This window comes from Diadema antillarum, unplaced genomic scaffold (genome assembly GCF_040938485.1).
Source record: "Diadema antillarum isolate AM-2024a unplaced genomic scaffold, OU_Dant_1.0 scf00000109, whole genome shotgun sequence".
Taxonomy (NCBI): domain Eukaryota; kingdom Metazoa; phylum Echinodermata; class Echinoidea; order Diadematoida; family Diadematidae; genus Diadema; species Diadema antillarum.
The window spans coordinates 325,101-346,762 of record NW_027270998.1 but is presented as its reverse complement, the minus strand read 5'-3'; the positions used below and the strand labels follow the sequence as shown (position 1 = coordinate 346,762).

At 40.1% G+C, this 21,662-nt stretch overlaps 1 protein-coding gene across 1 annotated transcript; it reads left to right on the top strand.

Moving 5' to 3' along the window:
- Positions 1 to 633: 633 nt before the first annotated feature.
- LOC139719376 (26S proteasome non-ATPase regulatory subunit 6-like) lies at positions 634 to 20,193 on the top strand. The gene is made up of 8 exons (XM_071630791.1): positions 634 to 807; positions 10,801 to 11,006; positions 12,183 to 12,328; positions 12,934 to 13,153; positions 13,757 to 13,865; positions 15,493 to 15,661; positions 17,517 to 17,622; positions 19,138 to 20,193. Exons 1-8 carry the CDS (start codon positions 663 to 665, stop codon positions 19,204 to 19,206), a joined length of 1,170 nt encoding a protein of 389 aa, XP_071486892.1. The 5' UTR covers positions 634 to 662; the 3' UTR covers positions 19,207 to 20,193.
- Positions 20,194 to 21,662: the final 1,469 nt, after the last annotated feature.

Genomic DNA, 21,662 nt, shown 5'->3' with positions numbered 1-21,662 from the left:
CATGAGAGATACATCTTAATAATCATTATAATGCCTACGAGTTTTACTGAAGAAAGGACAAACGAAAAAAAAATATGAAATTCATCCCCTTGAACCTGCAAATTACATAAAGTACATAATTCGGGCGCTTGATCAGGTAAATATCGACAATTAGCAATAGGCAGCTTGTGGTTCCCCACAACGAAATTTACAGTTATTCTATATCCACTACATCCAACTTTAATAAATAATTTTCCAAGCCAATCTCCTGTTTAAAAATTCTATAATGAAAACATGGTTTCTATCAACTTCAGCAATCCAATTTTGCTTATCCATATCGTCCAACCTAAGATTCAAAGATGATTTCACCCATTTTAGATCCAATAGTTATCCTCTAACCAAAAATATGACATACGATGCCACACCCCTGATAATGCAGCTCTATGTACCGGTACCACACTTCTCTAAAACACCTCTGTAGGATCTAATTTTCTTGATCCACTCTGATTCAAACTCGCCACAAATGTAGCTTAGCTGGCTGGCTGGCATGACTGGAAATAATGTGTGCGCGCCCGCATCCGCCCGCGCGCGCCCACCGCAGATACATATGATGCACACATACATACGATTATTGTGTAGCACGTAGTACACGCGTTGAGAAGTTCTAGTCAATTACACCGAAAATGCCGTCTGAAAATCTCGAGGAAGAGGGTCTTACGAAGAACCCAGATTTAAATCTCGCCCAACTTAAGTTCCTTTTGACGCAAGAAAGTCATAAAAATGACAAAAAGGCCAGAGATGAGCTAATGTCGGGGATCACAAGTGGAAGTAAGTCACAAATAAAAAAATGAAATGCTTTGTCACGACTGTTTAATCAGTCCCAGCGCTTAGATTCTGTGCTGGGTTTAGTTTCGATACCTAGGGAACTGTTGAGCTGTGTGCTGGGCTGTGCAATTTTCAAAGCTTCCTAAATAGATAGTAAATTAAGACAAGGAGGCAAAAGGAGATAAAGAATAGCTCTAAATGTGTAATAGGTGTTGTAGAAATCAAACTAGTCAAGAGGTTATGTGGATTTTACACCTCAGCAAAGCTGCATCTGCATGTCTGCATATCAGTCCGGGAAACCCGCTCATGAGGACCTCTCCCCCGTTAGACTAATAAGAGGACTGCCCCCGCCTCATGAGGACCCCGGGATTCCTCATACTTGATACCTTTGATACCTTGATGTAGTAATCCCTTGAAGCAGCTTGTACATGAAGCTATACTGGGATGAACTCGAACTGTGTGTCATGAGGGGGTGTCATTCAGTGTATGTACAGATGTCTCACTATCATACAATAAAATGTGAGTATAGGTGCTCAGTGCGAGTAAAAACAGCGTCGATCCTCTTACACAGTGGCTGATCCAGCAGGAGGCTGCATTGCCCTGAGGATGGGCAAAGCAGCTCCTTGGAATGATGTTGGGTTGGCGGTGCTTACTATGGGTCCCGGCAGGCGATTCCATAGTCTTATGGCTCTTGGGTAGAATGAATACTTGTGGGAGTCAATGGTGGATCTAGGGATTGTGTATTTGAGTTGGTGATCTTGTCTTCCAATGTAGTTAGCTGGGGTGATATCGGGTGGGAGGGGCATGGCAACCAGGTGATGTTGGATTTTGTGAAAAAGTGTGCATTGTGCAAGAAGGCGGCGAGAGTGAAGGCTATCCCATCCGAGTGCTGTTACTAGGGCTGTGGAAGATGATGTTGGGCTGTAATCACATAGGACAAAACGGGCTGCAGACTTTTGTACTTGCTCGAGTGAGTTGATATTAATAAAAGTGAAAGGATTCCACACTGCAGAGGCGTATTCTAGTTGTGGACGGACCAGTGCAGTGTAGGCTCTGGCCTTTACTTCTTTAGTACATGGAGACAGGGTTCTGCGGATGAGTCCCAGGGTTTGGCTTGCCTTGTGCCTGATGGTCTGGCAGTGCTTGTTCCACCGAAGGTCAGCCGTAACCGTCACACCTAGGTACTTGTACTCGTTGACTCTGGGAATTACTTGATTGGAAAGGAGGTACTGATAAATACTGGGAGTGCGTTTGCGGGTTATTGAGAGGATGCCGCATTTCTTCACGTTGAAGTTCATGAGCCAGTTTTGGGACCAGGCCGATAGTAGTTGAAGGTCTTGCTGTAGTAAGTGAAAGTCATCGTCAGTCACAATCTCACGGTAGACAACACAGTCGTCCGCAAACAACCGGATGGAGGATTGGATATCATCTTGTATGTCATTTATGTACAAAAGGAAGAGAGTCGGGCCAATCACAGATCCCTGGGGGACTCCTGATGGTACAGCTCTCCATGAGGATTGTGTACCATCAATTACCACGGCTTGCTTCCTTTCACTGAGAAAGGACATGACCCAGTTGAGAGAGTCTCCTGAGATTCCATAGTACTGGAGTTTCGTACGCAGGCGTTGGTGTGGCACACGATCGAATGCCTTCTGGAAGTCCAAGAAGACTACATCAATCTGGCTGCGTTTTTGTAAGGTAGAGGACCAATCATGTACTGCTGACGAGAGTTGGGTGGTTGTAGAAAGCCCTTGGCGAAAGCCATGTTGAGCATCAGTGAGGATGTCATTTCTTGCTAGATGCTTCGATACATGACTGAGTACAATGTGCTCCATGACTTTACAGCATATACAGGTGAGTGAAATGGGGCGGTAGTTGGAAGGATCGCTCCGGTCACCTGATTTGTAGACTGGGGTAACTAATGCCTCTTTCCACTGGGGTGGGACTAAGCCACAGTTGTAGCTCTGCTGGAAGACAAAGGAGAGAGCAGGGGCAATCTCATGGGCAATGATCTTTAGGAGCTGGGGAGGAATCTGGTCTGGACCACTTGCCTTGGAAGGGTCAAGTTGGAGTAGTTGCTTTGCTACTCCTGTCCTGTGGATATGTAGGTGTCCTATTGATGGGTATGGTGATGGACCTTTCTGTGGAACTTGGTGCAGATTTTCATGAGTGAACGTAGATTGGAAAAAATCATTCAAACTCTCAGCCTTGTCTTTAGCTGTAGCACAAAGCTTAGTTGCTGTGCGTATTGATGAAATGCCTGTAAACTCTGAGCGGCAGCATCTGATGTATGACCAGAACGATTTTGGGTTTGTTGAGAGGCTACCTCCGATGATGTTGTTGACATAGTCCAGGTGTGCTTTATGCACAAGTTTGGCAACTTGGTTCCTGAATTCTCTGTAGGTTTTCCAAGCAGTGGGATTTGACAAGTGTCGGGCTTTCTTGAAGAGCCGATCTCTTTTCCTCATTTGACGTTTAATGTAGACGGAGATCCAGGGTAAGTGCTTTTTGCCCTTGGTCAGCTTGGAAGGGACAAGGTCAGACATGCACCTGTTCAGGAAGTCAGCAATCATGGACCAATTTGATTCCACAGATCTAGATTCCGGATCAGATAGAAGAAAATCCTCAGAGAAAGCTTCAGCAGCTTCTTTAAGTTGTAATGGATCAGCCTTGTTAAACTGGTACACCTTGCGTGAAGGTTTGGGTTTAAATCTAGGATTTGCAGTGATATTGAAGGTCAGGATATGATGGTCAGAAATCCCTGGATGAACTTGTACATCATCAACAAGTGCGGGGTTTGAAGTAGCGATTAGGTCCAGGATGTTCCCTGAAGATGGGCGGGTGATATCTCTGACGAACTGGGACAGAGAATTCAGGAGAAATAAATCCAATAGTTTCTGATGGTAGGTTGCAGTGGCAGGATTGGTTGGAGCCTGGGTTTCCCAGTTTATGTCCGGGTGGTTGAAATCACCAGCAAGAACAATATTGGGATGACCTCGTTGGTTTCTCATCAGAGACATCAGAGAGGCTTCAAGTCCAGCTATGCCTGCTTGACGAGCGCCTGGTGGGCAGTAATAACTGCCAATGAATAGGGGCTTAGCATTAAGCATCTCCAGTTTGCACCACCGGATCTCACAGTCAGCATCAAGGTGAGGACATTCAGTGATGATTATTGAACTCCTAGCTGCGACAAACACGCCACCACCGTGCTGATTGCGATCCTTGCGTAGGACCAAGAAATTTTCAGGGAAGATGGAATAAGAAGAGATGTCAGCATCCAATTTGGATTCGCATCCAAGGATGATGTCGGGCGAGTATTGTGATATTGCTGCTTGGAAGTTTGCTCGTTTTGTGCTCCCTTTGAGGCCATTACAGTTGATTACCATCACCCGGAAGGCTTTTCTTTGATTTTTCGGCGTACGGTGCGATCTTGGAGGTGAAAAGCTTGGCTGGGCAGGAGGTAGATGGCTAGCTGGGCTAGCTGTCGGTGTAGACGTGAGAGGGAAGGCTGCTTGGCTATCCTCGTCATCATCTCGTAGAGGAGAAAAGCTGTTGGAATGGGAAAAGTCAAGTACATGCAGCGATGAGCTGGATCCAACGTTGGTAGAACCACACTGAAAACAGTTCCATGCAAAACTCCTTGACTTATTGAGCAGTTGTTGGTAAGAACGAGATGAAACACCAGCGCAGGATATGTGGCACCAATAAGTACAGGCATCACACTTGATAGCAGGATCATCATCGTGAACTTCCTTGTCACAGATTGCACAGGGAAAATTTGGAACTGGATTATCAAGAGGTCCGGGGTTTGTTTCCACTTGTCCACCAAGGAGGAGTAGCATTGCAAGGTGGCTTGGGGATACCGAGTGGAAGGTCAACAAACGTGCCCTTGAAGAAATAGTGCTCAGTTTGTTGCCCATTGACACGAGGATAGAAGCTTTACATCCAGCACTATTGTGACTGCGGGCTGTGAGAAGGTCACATTTCAGTATGTGAAAAACACAGGCAGTAGCGAGAAAAACAAGTAGAATGTGGTGTGGTTTCTTGCTGACCTCCATGATGTAGATCAATGTAGGACTAACAGAAATAGTTCAGCTTAAACTCGGAGAGTACAGGTGTAGGCAGGTAGTCAATAATACCCATACGTTACATGTAAAAGCAATTCTTTTGTAGATGAGGTGATGAGTCAAAACAATGCACAGCTGCACAGTACTGTATGTAGCTGATTGGTCGGATGACTCTGATGTCAGTTGGAAAAAACTGCAGTAAACAGGTAATTTTCACTAAAAAGTGCAGTTGCACTTGATATAATAATACAAGCACAGAAGCTGAAATTGAGATGACCAGCACAGTACCAGATCAGATGTACGGTACAGTAGTATGTCAATACATCACACTATGCACAATCCTATTGCATGTGTAGACATATCATATCATATCATTATCACTCAGTCTCAGGTCAATGTAATGAGATAGAACATCAGCAACAGGTAAAATGAGCCATCAGCATGCTTTAAAATAACTGATCAATAATACATTACGCCATCAGTTGCTAGTTTGCATGATGATTCTGGCATCAGCTGGAAGAATATGTATCATTCAATGAAGAAAGGCAGTCAGGATTCCCAAACAATGTGCAGCTTGGAGGAGTTAGGTTTCAGGCCAACACAGGATGACATAGGTGGGACCACTGTGAAGGGAGGCTGGAATCCGTGCTTGAGAGGCTAAGAGACTCCTCTAAAATACATGTTTTAGAGAAGGTAAGGTGTAAAAATAATTCCACCCCTAGATAAAGAAGATGCTAAAATTTACGATTGCGTTTGGATAGAGATCATATTTCTGCTGGAGATATGTAGATTGGATGGATTTTTGTCCCCGCCGAACGAGTTCGAGCAGGGGACTATGAAACGGGCTCCGTACGTGTGTGTGTCCGTCCGTGTGTCCGTCCGTGTGTCCGTCCGTGTGTCCGTGTGTGCGTCCGTGTGTGATCAAAATCTTCAATTTGCTACTTCTCTGTCATTTATGAGCCAATTTTGATTCTGTTTGCTTTATATGATAGCACTACAAGGGAGCTTTGAAACTTCTACACAGAATTTCAGTCGTGACCTTTGACCTTGACCTTTGACCTATATTGTACATTTTGCTACAAAATGCTACTCCTTCGCCATTTCTAACCCGATTTCGATTCCGTTTGCTTTATATGATGGCACTAGGTGAGGGCTTCAAAACTTCTACACAGAATTTTGACCTTTGACTTCTTTGACCTTTGACCTTGATTTTTGACCTATATTGTACATTTTGCTACAAAATGCTACTCCTTCGCCATTTCTAACCCGATTTCGATTCCGTTTGCTTTATGTGATGGCACTAGGTGAGGGCTTCAAAACTTCTACACAGAATTTTGACCTTTGCCTTCTTTGACCTTTGACCTTGATTTTTGACCTATATTGTACATTTTGCTACAAAATGCTACTCCTTCGCCATTTCTAACCCGATTTCGATTCCGTTTGCTTTATGTGATGGCACTAGGTGAGGGCTTCAAAACTTCTACACAGAATTTTGACCTTTGCCTTCTTTGACCTTTGACCTTGATTTTTGACCTATATTGTACATTTTGCTACAAAATGCTACTCCTTCGCCATTTCTAACCCGATTTCGATTCCGTTTGCTTTATGTGATGGCACTAGGTGAGGGCTTCAAAACTTCTACACAGAATTTTGACCTTTGCCTTCTTTGACCTTTGACCTTGATTTTTGACCTGTATTGTACATTGGCTACAAAATGCTACTCCTTCGCCATTTCTAACCCGATTTCGATTCCGTTTGCTTTATGTGATGGCACTAGGTGAGGGCTTCAAAACTTTACACAGAATTTTGACCTTTGCCTTCTTTGACCTTTGACCTTGATTTTTGACCTGTATTGTACAGTGGCTATAAAATGCTACTCCTTCGCCATTTCTAACCCGATTTCGATTCCGTTTGCTTTATGTGATGGCACTAGGTGAGGGCTTCAAAACTTTTACACAGAATTTTGACCTTTGACATCTTTGACCTTTGACCTTGATTTTTTACCTATATTGCACATTTTGCTACAAAATGCTACTTCCGGCGGGGACATATATTACGCACCGCGTAATTTCTACTTTTCCTTGTATCCCCTGAAAAACACACATGTCACCTCCCTCAGACAGCACAGTTCGACGGCCTGACGGCCTGACCCCGGGGGGAAGTCCTCACGAGGACCCCTATTCACTTCTTTTTCATCTCACATCTGACGTATAGAGTAACTACGGCAGTAAGCGGCCGTGCAGCCGTTCGCGGCAGGTACAACATACACGGTAATATACCACTAAACACAGCATTGCACTGTTACATGCACACTACACATATACTAACACACTAGCAATCAACAAAAACCAACCGATAAAATGGGCACGATCTCTGACGAAAGTGAAATTTTCTCACTTAAATGACAACATATCGCATCCAAAATAAAATTTTCGGTACTTCTTAACATAACAATTAAGGCCAAGTAAAAAAAGATAGTAGTTTCTCGTCCGGGTTTTTTGAGCAAGGCGATGAGGGAGGTCCTTACTATTTGATATCTTACTATTTTTTCGAGGATTGTCAAAATGAAAGTACATGGTGTAATATGTGTTCTCGTCCGGTAATTCTGAGAAAGGTAACGAGAGAGGGCTTTACTATTTTCTATATCCAATTTATGAAATGAAATATCACTCTGGTATAGCTGTGTTATGAGAGACCAGGTTCCAAGTGTATGTCTTGCCTGCACTCTGTGCATTTTCAAACAAATAGATTATGTACCATACTTGAAATGAAACTTCATGCATGCAGAAATACATTTGCTTTTCCTTTCCACTACAGATGTCAAGGGAAAATGACCATCTTAATACTGGTATTTAGTGTTGTAATGGCATTTCTGATACCAGTGTACTTGCAATTCTGATGTATTGTGCTATTAAATGAAACAGGTATAAAACATGTTTTTCAACAAAGAATGTACGACTGAAATAAATTCCATGATATTAAAAACACTGCTTTATTCATCATTCGTGTTTGTGACTTTTTGTGTCCACACAGCTGGTATGTACAGGCTATCTGCATTTCTTCACAGTACACTGTAGCACATTCAACTGGAATCTGGAAACTGCAGATGGATGTCAAAATGATACTGATATGGCATTATAGCATTAAACATTTAAAGATGTTTCTTCATGTTCTAAAAAGACATTTGATAATCACTCATCATTTGGATGATGAATGATTGTATACCACACTACAGATGATACGACTCACGCCGTGTCCGTGAATTTACATCGTAAAGAAAAGTATCCCGCAGAAATACGAGATAAACCAGAATCCGTGGAAAATTATTTATTTTGTAGATACACCCATTTGATAATTGTACATTTGCTGGAAAAGTGCATTCATTTTCTCTTCAAAATAGAACAATACATCGCCGTCAGATGCAACGTTACAGAGCATGTACGTGCTAATCACATTCGAATGTTTTCATGCGTGCGTGCAGACAGCTGACAGATCAGGGGGTGTTTCATAAAGCTGTTCGTAAAGTTACGAATGACTTACGAGCGACTGGTGATCAGTTGTGATATACTTATCAGAATTTCCATAATTCAGCACAAGAACTGATCACCAGTCGCTCGTAAGTTGTTCGTAACTTTACGAACAGCTTTATGAAACACCCCCCTGGACAGCTACGCGACAGACACGTACACGCACACTTTGCCAATACATTGCGGCACGGCCACTGCACCGGCACCGCGGTACCTTCCGACACTGCACACACATGCACATAGTCACAATGACATGAAAACGTATAGGGCCTACAAACTCTATGGTCTATATTGCTACTCTGCAATTCAGCCTCTTGGCTGCCATGGCAGTACTTTTAATTAACCAAATCAAATAGAAATAAATTAAAAGAACATATAAGTGCATGTAATCTTATACCTTTTGGCCTTATCAATATTCCGGGTAATGAGATCATTATCGTTCCAGAAGATGCCAACCCTGATGAGATGAAATATGATGTCCAGTCTGTGTCCAAGGGCCACTGTCTTCTCAAATGCCTTCCTAAAAGTGGTCAAACAGGACTCCTACAACATACAAACAACAAACAAATATATTATTCCTGATCCGTCTAAATATTTTCGGTGCTTTTTTCTGCGGCTCGCACATCTCCGCGTGCGAATCAGCCTCGTGAAGCTGAAGTCTGACCTCTTTTCACACAAATTCGTAACGAGAAAAATGAAATCAGTACTAACCTGATCTTGTGGATAGTGGACATGTGTGTGTGACAAAAAATCACCATGCAAAGTTGCGACAATTTATACGTCAGATGTGAGATGAAAAAGAAGTGAATAGGGGTCCTCGTGAGGACTTCCCCCCGGGGTTAGTATGAGGAACCCCGGGGTCCTCATGAGGCGGGGGCAGTCCTCTTACAGGGGAGCGGTCCTCATGAGCGGGTTTCCCGGACTGATATACACATGTCATGTAATGTCCAGGTCTGAAATGAAGCGATAATAAGATACATTTGTAAAACTGTACACTATCCTGGCCGGCCTGCATGAAAGCGGTAGGTCTGCCACTCTTTGTCCCTGTAAATAACAAGATTTATTGCAAAATTGCCCTCGTTTAATGTAAAACTGTAGGCGTAGCATTAGCTGTAGAGAATATATGAATGATTTTTATTTTACAGATAAGTTTACAGTAAAATTAAATGAAATTTAAGTCGCAACTCACAAGGTCTGTCTATTAACTCTAGTCTAACTAAGTTTATACACAGAGCCAAGAGATTCAACCTTGGTGCAAGGTTTTTACATATCAATTTAGTTTCTATTGGGAGTATTAACAGCCCTATAGGCACCTACCATATATCAAAAGGGTTTTGTTTTGATGAATTTTTATGTGCCATTAATTTACTTTAATGTAAATAAGTAAATTTAATGTTAATCTTTAATATTGGTAGGGCTTGGGCCTGAGGGGATTTGGAGTGTTGTACATGTTTCAAAACTATGTACAAAAGCTGTAGAACTATTTTATATTTTTCTCTAATATCTGCATTTGCAATGTGCAATTATTTATGAAAACACCATAGATCAAATGGCTGCTAGTGCATGAACCAAGAATGGTCTTGTGTAGCATATTAAAAGCATACAGTGGACATACAAAACTGTACAGTGTACATCCAGTATGTACGTAGCCAGCTGTCTAAACACTAAACTTTCTACTGGCTTACAAATCAGCAGTGATCTGTGATTTTAACATTGCATACTACAGGACTGATTTTTTTCTACTGGTCCGACCTGTCTGTCGGACCAGTAGGCACCCAGTTTTTTATGCCTCCGCCATGAAGTGGTGCTGGAGGCATTATTATTATTTTTTTTAATATTTTACTGGTCCATTTGTGAAAAAGTTACTGGTCCAACATTGATTTTAACTGGTCTGGGACAGTCAGACCAGTGCCAGTGTGCAGCCTTGCATACTATTACCTGGTCATGAGGAAATAGGCTAAACTGATATACTTGTATTCCTGTGAATAACAGGAATGTGGAATCTACTCTATTTGTAGTTCCAGTCCACCTAAAACACAAAATAAAATGAGAATACAAATGATCTTTAGAGGAAATGCCAGGACTATTTTCAGCTTTCAAAATTTGCAAATCATGTGCAGTGTACTAAATTACATTAAGAGGATGTGGCTTCTCACTCTGAGAGTGGAACTACATGCACGTACATACTTGTATTTATAGTTTGCAAGGAGTACTATTATAATGTTTCAATTTGGTGTGTCTACAAAGCATGAAAAAAAATTTAATGACTGAACAATAACAATAATAACTGACTCATGACTGACTGTGGGTCATGTAATTTGTATTCATTGTTTTGAAAATAGCAGCCTGTATGCATGTACAAGAAGATTGACGTGATGACATGTTCATGTGTTATTCCTCAGAAATGGCACCATTTTATGAAGAAATCTGCAAGGAGCTAAACTGGAAGGTTGACACCAAAGTTCTGCAGGCGATGAAAGATGACAATGCAGCAGAGCTGAAAAAGTTGGATGAAACTCTGAAAGATGCTGAACAAAATCTTGGAGAGACTGAAGTGCGTGATGCCTTGTTGGCCAAGGCAGAGTTCTTCTGTCGAATTGGAGACAAGGTAATGAGGCATGAAGTCTAATCGTGTTGGTGTATATTGTCCATACTAGTCTAACTTTGTTGTAAAATCAGTTCCTGTTGTATTATATTGTCACAGTTATTGTCCTCATCTTGATGATGATTTATCAAGTGATCTCAAACAACAGAGTGCACGGCAACATTCATTAGTGTTGTGACTGAGTTTATTCAAGCGTAATGAGAAATGGCGAATTGCTCCATTACTATGATTTGTAAATTGAACATGCTGTGAGATGTATTCAGAAATGTGAGAGTGGAAAGGAGGGATTTTATCTGATTGAGAACATTATCAGTAACACTGAAAAGTGAAGAAAAATTTTAAGAGAAAAAGTGCAACTGAGTCTTTTCAAGCAGAATGAAGAATGTCTTACATGATTATGTACCTCTGTCTTCAAATCCATTTAAACAGGCCAAACTGTTCAGTCTCCAAGTTTACTGCCACACCATGTTAAAGTAGACTTCACTGATAGAACAGAATGTTAAAACTCAATAGTTTCATGAAATCACACATTTAAGGAAGTTACAGAGCTCCTAAAAATTTGCATGTCCTCACAAATGATGATATATGTTGATCACAGCTACACGAAACTGTGGACATTTGCTGAGTGTAGCTCACATCTCTCTCATCGACTTATACACAAAATCATAAAGGGAGTCATGTTTTGGGATGATAATTTAGCAACTGAGGTATTAGCTCTTTCTCCCCTGATAGTTTTTGTTGCTATATGTAGGAATTGATTATATGGTACTCTTAATTTTATCTTGAAAAGAAAAATCTGTGGAGAGTTTTTGTTGCTATATGTAGGAATTGATTATATGGTACTCTTAATTTTATCTTGAAAAGAAAAATCTGTGGAGATATTTTGATTTTATGATATTTTTATTTTTTATTAGGAAATTGGGAGACTAGAGAGGTGCTGGCATCAAATCTTCTCAATATGCAGATGTGGTTTGGGCAGATATCATTGCAGCATGAAAACACTTGAAACTTTATGATTCCATAATTTTGTGGATTGGGTTTGATGTTTGATTTCCCCAATACCATTAAGTAAAGCATTCTTGAATATGTGTGAACTATTGCACCCTGATGTGATACCTGAAAGTGACACTTTTGAGCCTGTTAGTGAAATATTATTTGTTTGTTGTTTGTATGTTGTAGGAGTCCTGTTTGACCACTTTTAGGAAGGCATTTGAGAAGACAGTGGCCCTTGGACACAGACTGGACATCATATTTCATCTCATCAGGGTTGGCATCTTCTGGAACGATAATGATCTCATTACCCGGAATATTGATAAGGCCAAAAGGTATAAGATTACATGCATTTATATGTTCTTTTAATTCATTTCTATTTGATTTGGTTAATTAAAAGTACTGCCATGGCAGCCAAGAGGCTGAATTGCAGAGTAGCAATGTAGATCAACAAGTAAGAAACATGTAGAGTGAAATATGAAAAGACAAATGACAAATGAGTCATTTATTGATTAAGAGACAAAGAGAAAACAAAAAATTCTCGTATATGTACAGAAAACAAAGATATCAAGTTAAAATCATTAAAAAAGTAATTGGTATTTCTATCATTAATAAACTTAGGTACTGGCAAATGAAAAAAAAAGTATATATACATCATGATATGTATGCAAAAACTCTAAACAGCTAAGTTCAGTCGACTCAATGTAAAGGTACATACCAAAATGGAGACAAAACTTGGGTTGATGCAGGTCACAAAGGGTACTTACGTGATTTTTTTTTTCTCTTCAGTTGTAATGACACCAATCCATGTTGAAGAAATTTGATGAATGTTCAGTAATACATATATATTATAATCTTTTAATGCATTTATGGCCACTGTTTTTTGATGATTACAACCCGACCAATTTCAATTTGTTACTTTTTCGGTGATTTCTGGCAGCATGATTGATGAAGGCGGAGACTGGGATAGGAGAAACCGTCTCAAGGTGTACCAAGGTGTCTACAACATGTCCATCAGGGAATTCAAGGCTGCTGCCAACTTCTTCCTCGACACTGTCTCCACCTTCACCTCCTATGAGCTGATGGACTACAAACAGTTTGTGACCTACACTGTCATCGTGTCCATGATTGCACTGAACAGGACAGAACTGAGAACCAAAGTAAGTGTGTGGCGAGCAGTGGCTCTGGTAAACTGCCGAATACATTGCAAAAACCATGTTTGTTGCATGAATGAATTGTATATGGCAAAAGACACTGTGTGACATGTTTGAGTACCAAGCTTTAGACAAATAGAAAAGTGTTTAGGGATTAAAATTTTGACAAAGTAGTGACATAAACCTGTGTGAGACAGCCACTCTTATCGTATTTGAATAACTATGTTTAAACGTCATTTATGATGGCCTTGAGCAAGTGTGTAAAATGTAGTCTTACTTTTATCATCCAAATAATAAAGAATGGACAGGCATGGCATAGGTGTAATCCACCAGTTTAAAGAGTAGCTTATGAAGGTCCTTAGAATACGATAGTAGTGATATTGTGCATCTATAGGGGTTTTCAGTTCTTACATTCTGAAGAAATTTGTATTTTGTGCCATGAAAGAATCAAGGTGTACCATATGTTTGATTGCTGTGAAGTTTTTTTCTTTTCTTTTATCCATCAAAGCATTAGTAATATTCACCTTTGGTATTTATGAAGAATGAACTGACTTTATTTGTGAGTTTTTCCAGTTCACGTGTCCCTGTCCTTTGATCATTTTAATTTAGGTTGTCAAAGGTTCAGAAATTCTAGAGGTGCTTCACAGCCTTCCAGAACTGCGCACATTCCTGTTTTCGCTCTATGAATGCCGCTATGCAGAATTCTTTCAATCCCTTGGTAAGTGTGTGCAGAATCAAAGACTTTGCTTTTTGAACATACCATGCAGTTATCAGGAGTAGAAAATAAATTTTGACAAATTAACGACAGAAATGTAATGTATAACCAAACCCATGTAAGCCAAACCTGCTAGCATGCAGACCAAATTTGCTGGAGTGCCATGTCCACATGGTATTCAAGCTAATATGTGTGCACATTTGGTGTCAGATCTTAAGCTTTGGTACCATGATATGTACTTTGAATTTGCAAGGAATGGCCCTTTTTTTTTTGTGATATGGTTTAGAATAAGCCTGACATTCAAACTACCTGTAAAAATTACATTCTTGACTATTAATGAAATCCACTCTCTGCAGTACAAGGTGTTTGTATTTCTCACATGTGATGCCAGCATGTACCATGGACTGTCACACTTTGATTTAAAGTGATTTCTGCTAGATTTCAAAGCTGAAATCATAATGAACAAGGGACACAGGAGCTTTCGGCTCTGTCATAAAGGAGGCATGTAGGAAAAAAAAATTAACATGGTACTGTAAAAGCAAACATTTTTGTGCAAGTAACTTTTTGCACACCACTGGGTAAAATGTATTCCACTTTTTTTTTTTATTTCGCATATTCAAAGGTTTTATATAGAACATGCAAAAAATGTGTGTGCTTTTATTTTTGTATTAGTTTCATGTTGTGGGAAATGCGCAAAGGATGCACGTGGAGATCTAGAGTAGTACGGTTATGCACATAATAATGTACAATTCGCTGATTGAATATATTTTGTCTCATTCTGGGCCACCTAAAAATCCATTTGGCCGCCTGAAACTCCTGCTCAGGTGGCCCAACTGACCACCTAAAAAAAAAATTCTACTCTTTACAGTATAGACCGATTCGAGTTCATTGAGGGCAGTAGACAAGTTGCGGTTACAGGGCGCAGCCATTAGCTCTAGCTGCGGTGTCCCCGCCCCGGGCAAACATGTTTATTGCACACTTGTAGCAGGAGTAAGCGCACTTGTTACAAATGTTCGCGCATTAAGCAAGCATTCGCGCACTCAGTACGAGATGCCTATTGGCTAAAACAACCATGCATCAGTTTTTCCTTCCATGCGCGTGCATCATTTGCTCATGTAGGGAGGGGAGTGGGAGAGTGGGGGGGGGGTAGGTGTTAACACCGCAGTAATGGCGCTGCCCATGCCGATAATACACAAATCGCCTCATAGAATCGGTCTATAGCTACATCATCTGATGACTGGAGACCTACATTTAGTCTCCTGTTTATATATTGCATGTTCCTTTGATTTAGGCCTTGGAAGTGAGTTTGGATGTAATGTCAAGCAGTTCAACAAGTTGGAGTTTGTCCTAGCTCTCATGGTGTGGCTGTACAGTTATATTCTTCATAGTACAGGTATATTCTTTATAGATGCACATAATGAAAATCTGATGTCTGACCTGTATTTTGCGTGTATACCCAGGTACAGGTAGTGTATTCACACAACACCATGTGTGATTTAGACTAACTGCAGATTTGGTGATGGCTGGTCACTTAGCAGCGCTTTCATGTTCTACTGAAAGCATTAATGAGAAACCCGTGTGTAAGAGATGTCACACTCTAGCCACACACATCTTTTTTTAAACTCTGCAGCTAAGGTTGAACAGGAGCTGAAGATAGATCGGTCGATGGCACCCCACTTCAGATACTACGTACGCGAGATGAGGATTCTAGCCTACACCCAGCTACTGGAATCCTACCGCAGCCTCACCCTGCAGTACATGGCGGATGCATTTGGCGTCAGTGTGGACTTCATTGACCAGTATGTATATCACTGTCTAGTATTATGTTTTCTTCCTGTACTGCAGCTGCAGGAATCACTGCTACTACTTCTTCTACTTCTGCATTGATGAGTACTACTGCTTCCTTTTACTACTTCTGTCGCCACTGCTACTACTTGGACTATACTGTTTTATTGCAACTACTGCCACTCATACCACTACAGCTGTACCACATTCAATAATTCTTCTGCTTCTTTTCTTAACATGTGTTCTGTCACTACTACTCGTGTGGTGACAACAATAACAACAGCTACTGCTGCTCCTGCTGCTTCTTCTACTTCTACTTTACTACTACCATTACCGTTTCCTCTTATTTTGAACAGTCAGGTATTATTCATGTTTATACTGCGGTTGGTACCATGTATCCATTATTTTGCTGTTTTAATTAGTGTTTAGATTGTTATCTATTCTTCATTGTCATGAGACCAATGTTACTCTTTCCGTCAAATGGATTAACAGACTTGTTTGGCTAAAACTGACCTATAGCACAATCATTTTTGCCACAAATGTTGACAGTATAAGAGCACAAATATTGGTGATATTGAAAAGTGTCAAGTGATTCCTATTAAAACAAATTCATTGGGACTGGCAGTTTTCTTTCATTGTATCGAAATTTTGTCATAGCCAAACAAATAGTTTATATAGAAAAATAATAGTTGTGCCAAATTTCCTTATAAGTGGGTACGTTGTGATGGGAGTGCTTTAGACAATGGGCCGTATGCATAAAAACTAGCATTTGCTTGCAAGCGATTGCTTCAAGCATTAGCACAAGCATGTCAAGCTCAAGCAATTGCTGAAATCCATATACATGTAGATGCATGACCTTCTACTTGTACAAACCTTTTGCGTGCCCTGCACATGATAAATAAAAGGGACGTCACACCTGTGCAAACACAAGAAAAACCACAGGTTTGGTAGGATGTATTCAAAATGGAGAGTGTTTGCGGCAACATTGATTTCCTGACATAGCAGAGTTTAAAAATGGCATTCATAAATGCACATACACAGACACATATACACACACACTAATGCGCACACACACACACACACACACATACATATACTGCCTGATTTACATCACTTCACTTATACAAGGCTGCACACTGGCACTGGTCCGACAGTCCCTGACCAGTAAAAGTCACTGTTGGACCAGTATTTTTTTCAGGAATGGACCAGTAAAAAATAGACAAAATGGGTTCCTACTGGTCCGAGATTCAGGTCAGACCAGTCGAAAATGCAGCCCTGACTTATAGTAGCCTGGATCTGCCAGGCACGTTGAGAGAGGTCTCCTTGCTCTCCACAGATGCCAGACATCCTACCCATTTTTCATCACATTTTGTGGGCTAACCACAGGGCATTCCCCTTGTTGAAACAAAAACCAATACATCTTTAGGATAAATTTGTTGTTAATTTATACCACTCATGCGCAACTTTGGTCTTTCTTTTCTGAATGAACAGAAGGCTTAAAAGTGAATGTCCCAGTTAAGCAAAAGCTCAAGCTTGTTTAACAGAGCTTTGAAAAATATAAGCCATTAATAGTAAAAACAAGCAAAAGGTCCATTTTATGCAGATGTTTTTAGGTGAATGCATGGTCTGTATGTAAAGCAATTACTTGGCAGCAAGCAATTGCTTACTTTTGCTCACAAGCAATTGCTTGTTTTTATTCATATGGTTTCAAGCAAAAAGCTAGCACAAGCAATTGTTTCTTTTATACAGCCCATTGACTTTTGTGGTAATTAGGGCAAGTGTCATTGTTTATGTTTTTGCTAGTATGAGCTAAAAAGATGAAGTGACTGCCATACAATGTTTGGATATAACTATTGTTTTCACCAACAGAGAATTATCAAGATTCATTGCAGCAGGCAGGCTGCACTGTAAAATAGACAAAGTTGGTGGCATCGTGGAGACCAATCGGCCTGACAGCAAAAACTACCAGTATCAGGTAACTCAGCATAGGCTCTTTGTTGTTGTTGTTGTTGTTGTTGTTGTTGTTGTTGTTTTTTGTTCTGTGTTCATTTGTGATTTTTTTTTTTCTGCTTCTGGAAAAAGCAGGGATGCTCATATTATGGATCGAAAAATTAATATGGCACAGTTTACTGAGACTTTGTAACGAGTGATTTTTATGTGACATGGAGGAGACGAGAAAACGATGAAAGTAGGAAGATAGCATGCCAATCTTATATTTTCAGCATATCCGAATCGTCGCTGGGGCGACAAGACCTCATACATGTATTTACAAAATGTCATATGTTCAGGAGAGCAAAAAACATGGCAGCCAAAGCACTATATCAAATGGGAGAGCCTTTCCTTTGACATGCCATGGCAGCTTCATTTGTGGGGTAAGACAGCTAAGATTCGGACAGGACATCATTTTAACTGATTATCTGACCATTAATCAGAAAAAGTCATTTTCACCAAAATGTAAGATACGAGGTCTTGCCGCCCAGTGACGAAATAAGTCTGACCAAATTGTATGTTAAGTACCGTTTTGTATTTAAAGGGTTGGTATAGTTTTGGTGGAGATGAGGTTTGGGCTTTTAACTTTTTGCGAGATGCCAAGAAAGCACTTATGAAATAGTATACAGCATACCATTTAAAGGCGCTTAGTCCCCGGTAGCGTAGAGGGTGCTGTTGATGATACTGCCGATCACCGTTAGCATCGATATGTAGATTACCAAAGTTGAGCTGTCATCAAGAGTAAAGTGCGTAGGTGTTGCTATTATAAAGTAATGTTGCCTTCATTGTCTTCTCTGCGCATTGCGCAGTCTGTAGTAATGCCAGGGTGCTTGCATATGTGCTTCTTATTATGAAATCCCAAGAGAAGTTTGCTAAAGCTGTCATCCCATTCCCCTCAGCTGAATAATGAGCCGAACTGTGATCAGAGCACTGACTACAGTGGATCGGACTTCTTCGGACTTCGGGAAGTGGGCCACAGCGTAAGCTTTAAAGAGGAGTCGATAGCGTAGGTCTCTATAGGAAACTTGCGCCGTGCACCCACGTATGCATTTGACTTAACCACTGGGACCATGTGCCTTTAAGAGGAATTCAAAGTTTATTTGATAAAAGTCGGTTTTTGAAATGGCAGAGACATCTAAGAACAAAGTAAAACAATGCGATCAAAATAGAAGATGGGTCCCACCTTTAATTAGGATTGCTCGATTTTGGGTATTTCAGCCATTTCAAAAGCAATTTTCATCAAATAAAAGTCGAATTCCTCTTGGAATTACACAATCTTTCATATTTCATAAGAGTTTTCTCATTATTTCACCCCAAAATGTAAGAAACCTGAAGTTACTGTAGGTGTCAACCAAAACTATACGTTCCCTTTAAGCTTTGAACTGGTCACTATGTCTTCAGAATGTGTATTTAGCAAATAATTATGTCCACTGTATCTCTTTCCCATCTATATTTTACTTTATAACCCCCCTTGTGTCTTTTTACTCCTGTTCTTCTACAGGCAACCATCAAGCAAGGTGATATCCTTCTCAACAGAGTGCAGAAACTTAGTAGAGTCATCAACATATAGAAGAAGTCCCTGTGTTACAATTTGTAGGTACCCCAAGTTGTGTAATCTGATGACATCCTGCTCCATTCTGTCATACCTGTCTTGAACAATGCAGTTTTCGTTTTTTTGTCAACTGACATTTTTTGTACATAGACACTTTATAACTCTGGTAAGCATTCATTTTTGCAGGTGTTAATGTCTAGAGCTCAAAGGATTGTTCAGTGTGCATGTCAAAAGGGGACACAAGAAACCCCAAACCCCAAACCCCAGAAGCACAGGATGATACGATCATACGGTCTGCTGGTTTGATACTATCCAATGTCTGGCGAGCAGCATATCTCTTATGCCTTTTCCCCTTACCATAATCACTCATTCTCTTCTCCCCATCTCCTTAGTGAAAACAATATTAAAGCATTTAAAGTAACCAGGAAGTTTAGGATGTTTTGCTAAAGTTCTGATGGCAGTTGCACAATTTTTGGTTGGTAACAAAAGGTTATCAGTTGTGAAACACTTCAGACCTTAAGTTGTTATGTCAGCAGAAGGAAATAAGACTCCTCTGAATATCACCTTATTATGTTCTCATAATGGCACAGGCATTTGTAAGTTTATTTATCTTATGACATGTGAAGTATAATGATAGTGGAAAGGCTAAGGGATGAAACAGTCTGACATAATTATGAGATAGAAAGAGCAAACAAGCATTTTATGGTTACTGGTTGAATACCAGCTAGTTCTTTTCTTTTTCAATCAGTGATAGGTTCTTGAGCTTGAAGTTTGTCCCCATTTAAGTTGTATGGTAGGATTTTCACCGTAATGCCATTACAACAAATGACATACCAAATGTACTCTGTAAGTTAGAGTGAAAACTGATGTTTAAAGTTGGTTTTTCCCCCCTGTTCAGTACCTGAATAACAGCATTTGTCTGTTCTTGATATACTGTATGTGTTCTGCAACATGTGATGGCTTGCTAGAATTGTTCAAGCTGTTATACAGTGTATTATACAATTGTACTATTGAAAAAGGGCATATAACCGACTGATAAGTACAACAAAGTTTTAAACAATATCTTGCTTTTAAAGAAATAACCTATTGGGCCAAAGTGTAAATATCTTCCTTACATTTTTTTTTCTCGTATGAAAATTTAGTTCCTTTCAGCTCAGTTTCATTGTATTATTCATTGCCTCCCAATGGCTGATTTGTAAATGATTTACAATGTCAAAAAGGAAAAATGGAACTTAGTAATTATAAAGAACAACAACAGCATGCGACATCACATCTAATGAAATTAGGATACAGTGGATTACGTGCAAGATCTCTTTGAGTGCTAAATGATTACAGCCTTGAATAAGCCTTTTAGCTACAATACACTTACTATCTCAGGCCCTCCACAAGTATGTAATGATATATATGTACAATGATAAGATTGATTAAGGTTAGTAAGATTTCTGGTCTTTCTTAATATCTTAAGGAGGCATGAAATAATTCTTTTAAAGCAAAATTACTTAAGAATTTGTAGATATAGACATTCTTTCATGATTCCAAAATCAAAATAAAATCCATGAAAAACAGTGAGAAGTAACTCCTGTGAAGTGCAAACAGGTTTTACTCCATACCTTCCAGGGTTAATGAGTATGACTTCTTACCACACCAACCCTCTGATGAGTGCTTTCCTTTCCAATCCAATACAATCCCTGTGATCGTTAAGTCCAACTCATAGCAAAAAGGGTATTTTTTGTTGTCAGGGTTTTTTTTTTAACTTCACAATTTTGCACAAGCATACAGAATCCACGTGACGCCTGCCCTTGTGTATGGCATGAGTCTTGAATAGAGACTATAACTCCTTTTCTGCTTACCACATGGCCATACATTGACCCCATCCATGTTAGTCATGTGAATGTCGCATGGTTGTCATTGTGACTCAGATGTTGTGTAGTTCAGAAGATGTGCCAGAGGTAGGAACACTCGCAGTGAAATGTATTGTCCTCTAAAGTCAAACCAGGGGAGGCCGTTTGTCGAGAGGCCAGAATGGTTATCAGAATGACAGACTCTGTAATGTATGTGAAATAAATAAACAAAAACAAAAAACAAAAAACAAAAAACAAAAGAGAAGCACACAGCTCTGTGGATGCAGAATTGTATTGATTGAATGAAGGTGTATGTTTGCATGGATGAATATTTACGTGTATGATTTGTATGTGAGTGTGTAGGTGTCTCTTTCTGTCTGTCTGTAAGTGTGTGCATGTGTGGGTGTCTGTCTGTATGTGTGTGCATGTGTGGGATAGTGCATGGAGAGCGTTGAATACATGTGGTAGAACTACACTTGTAAATAATTACACTCAGCTACAGGTAAACATTTCACTTGCGCGTTCATGTATCTTTGAGGCAGATGCTAAAAATAATGTCAATCGAGAAATTCCGAGGAGGGGAAAAGGGAAGGAAAGAGGAAAAGCAGGAAGATGGAAAAAAAAAATCGGGAG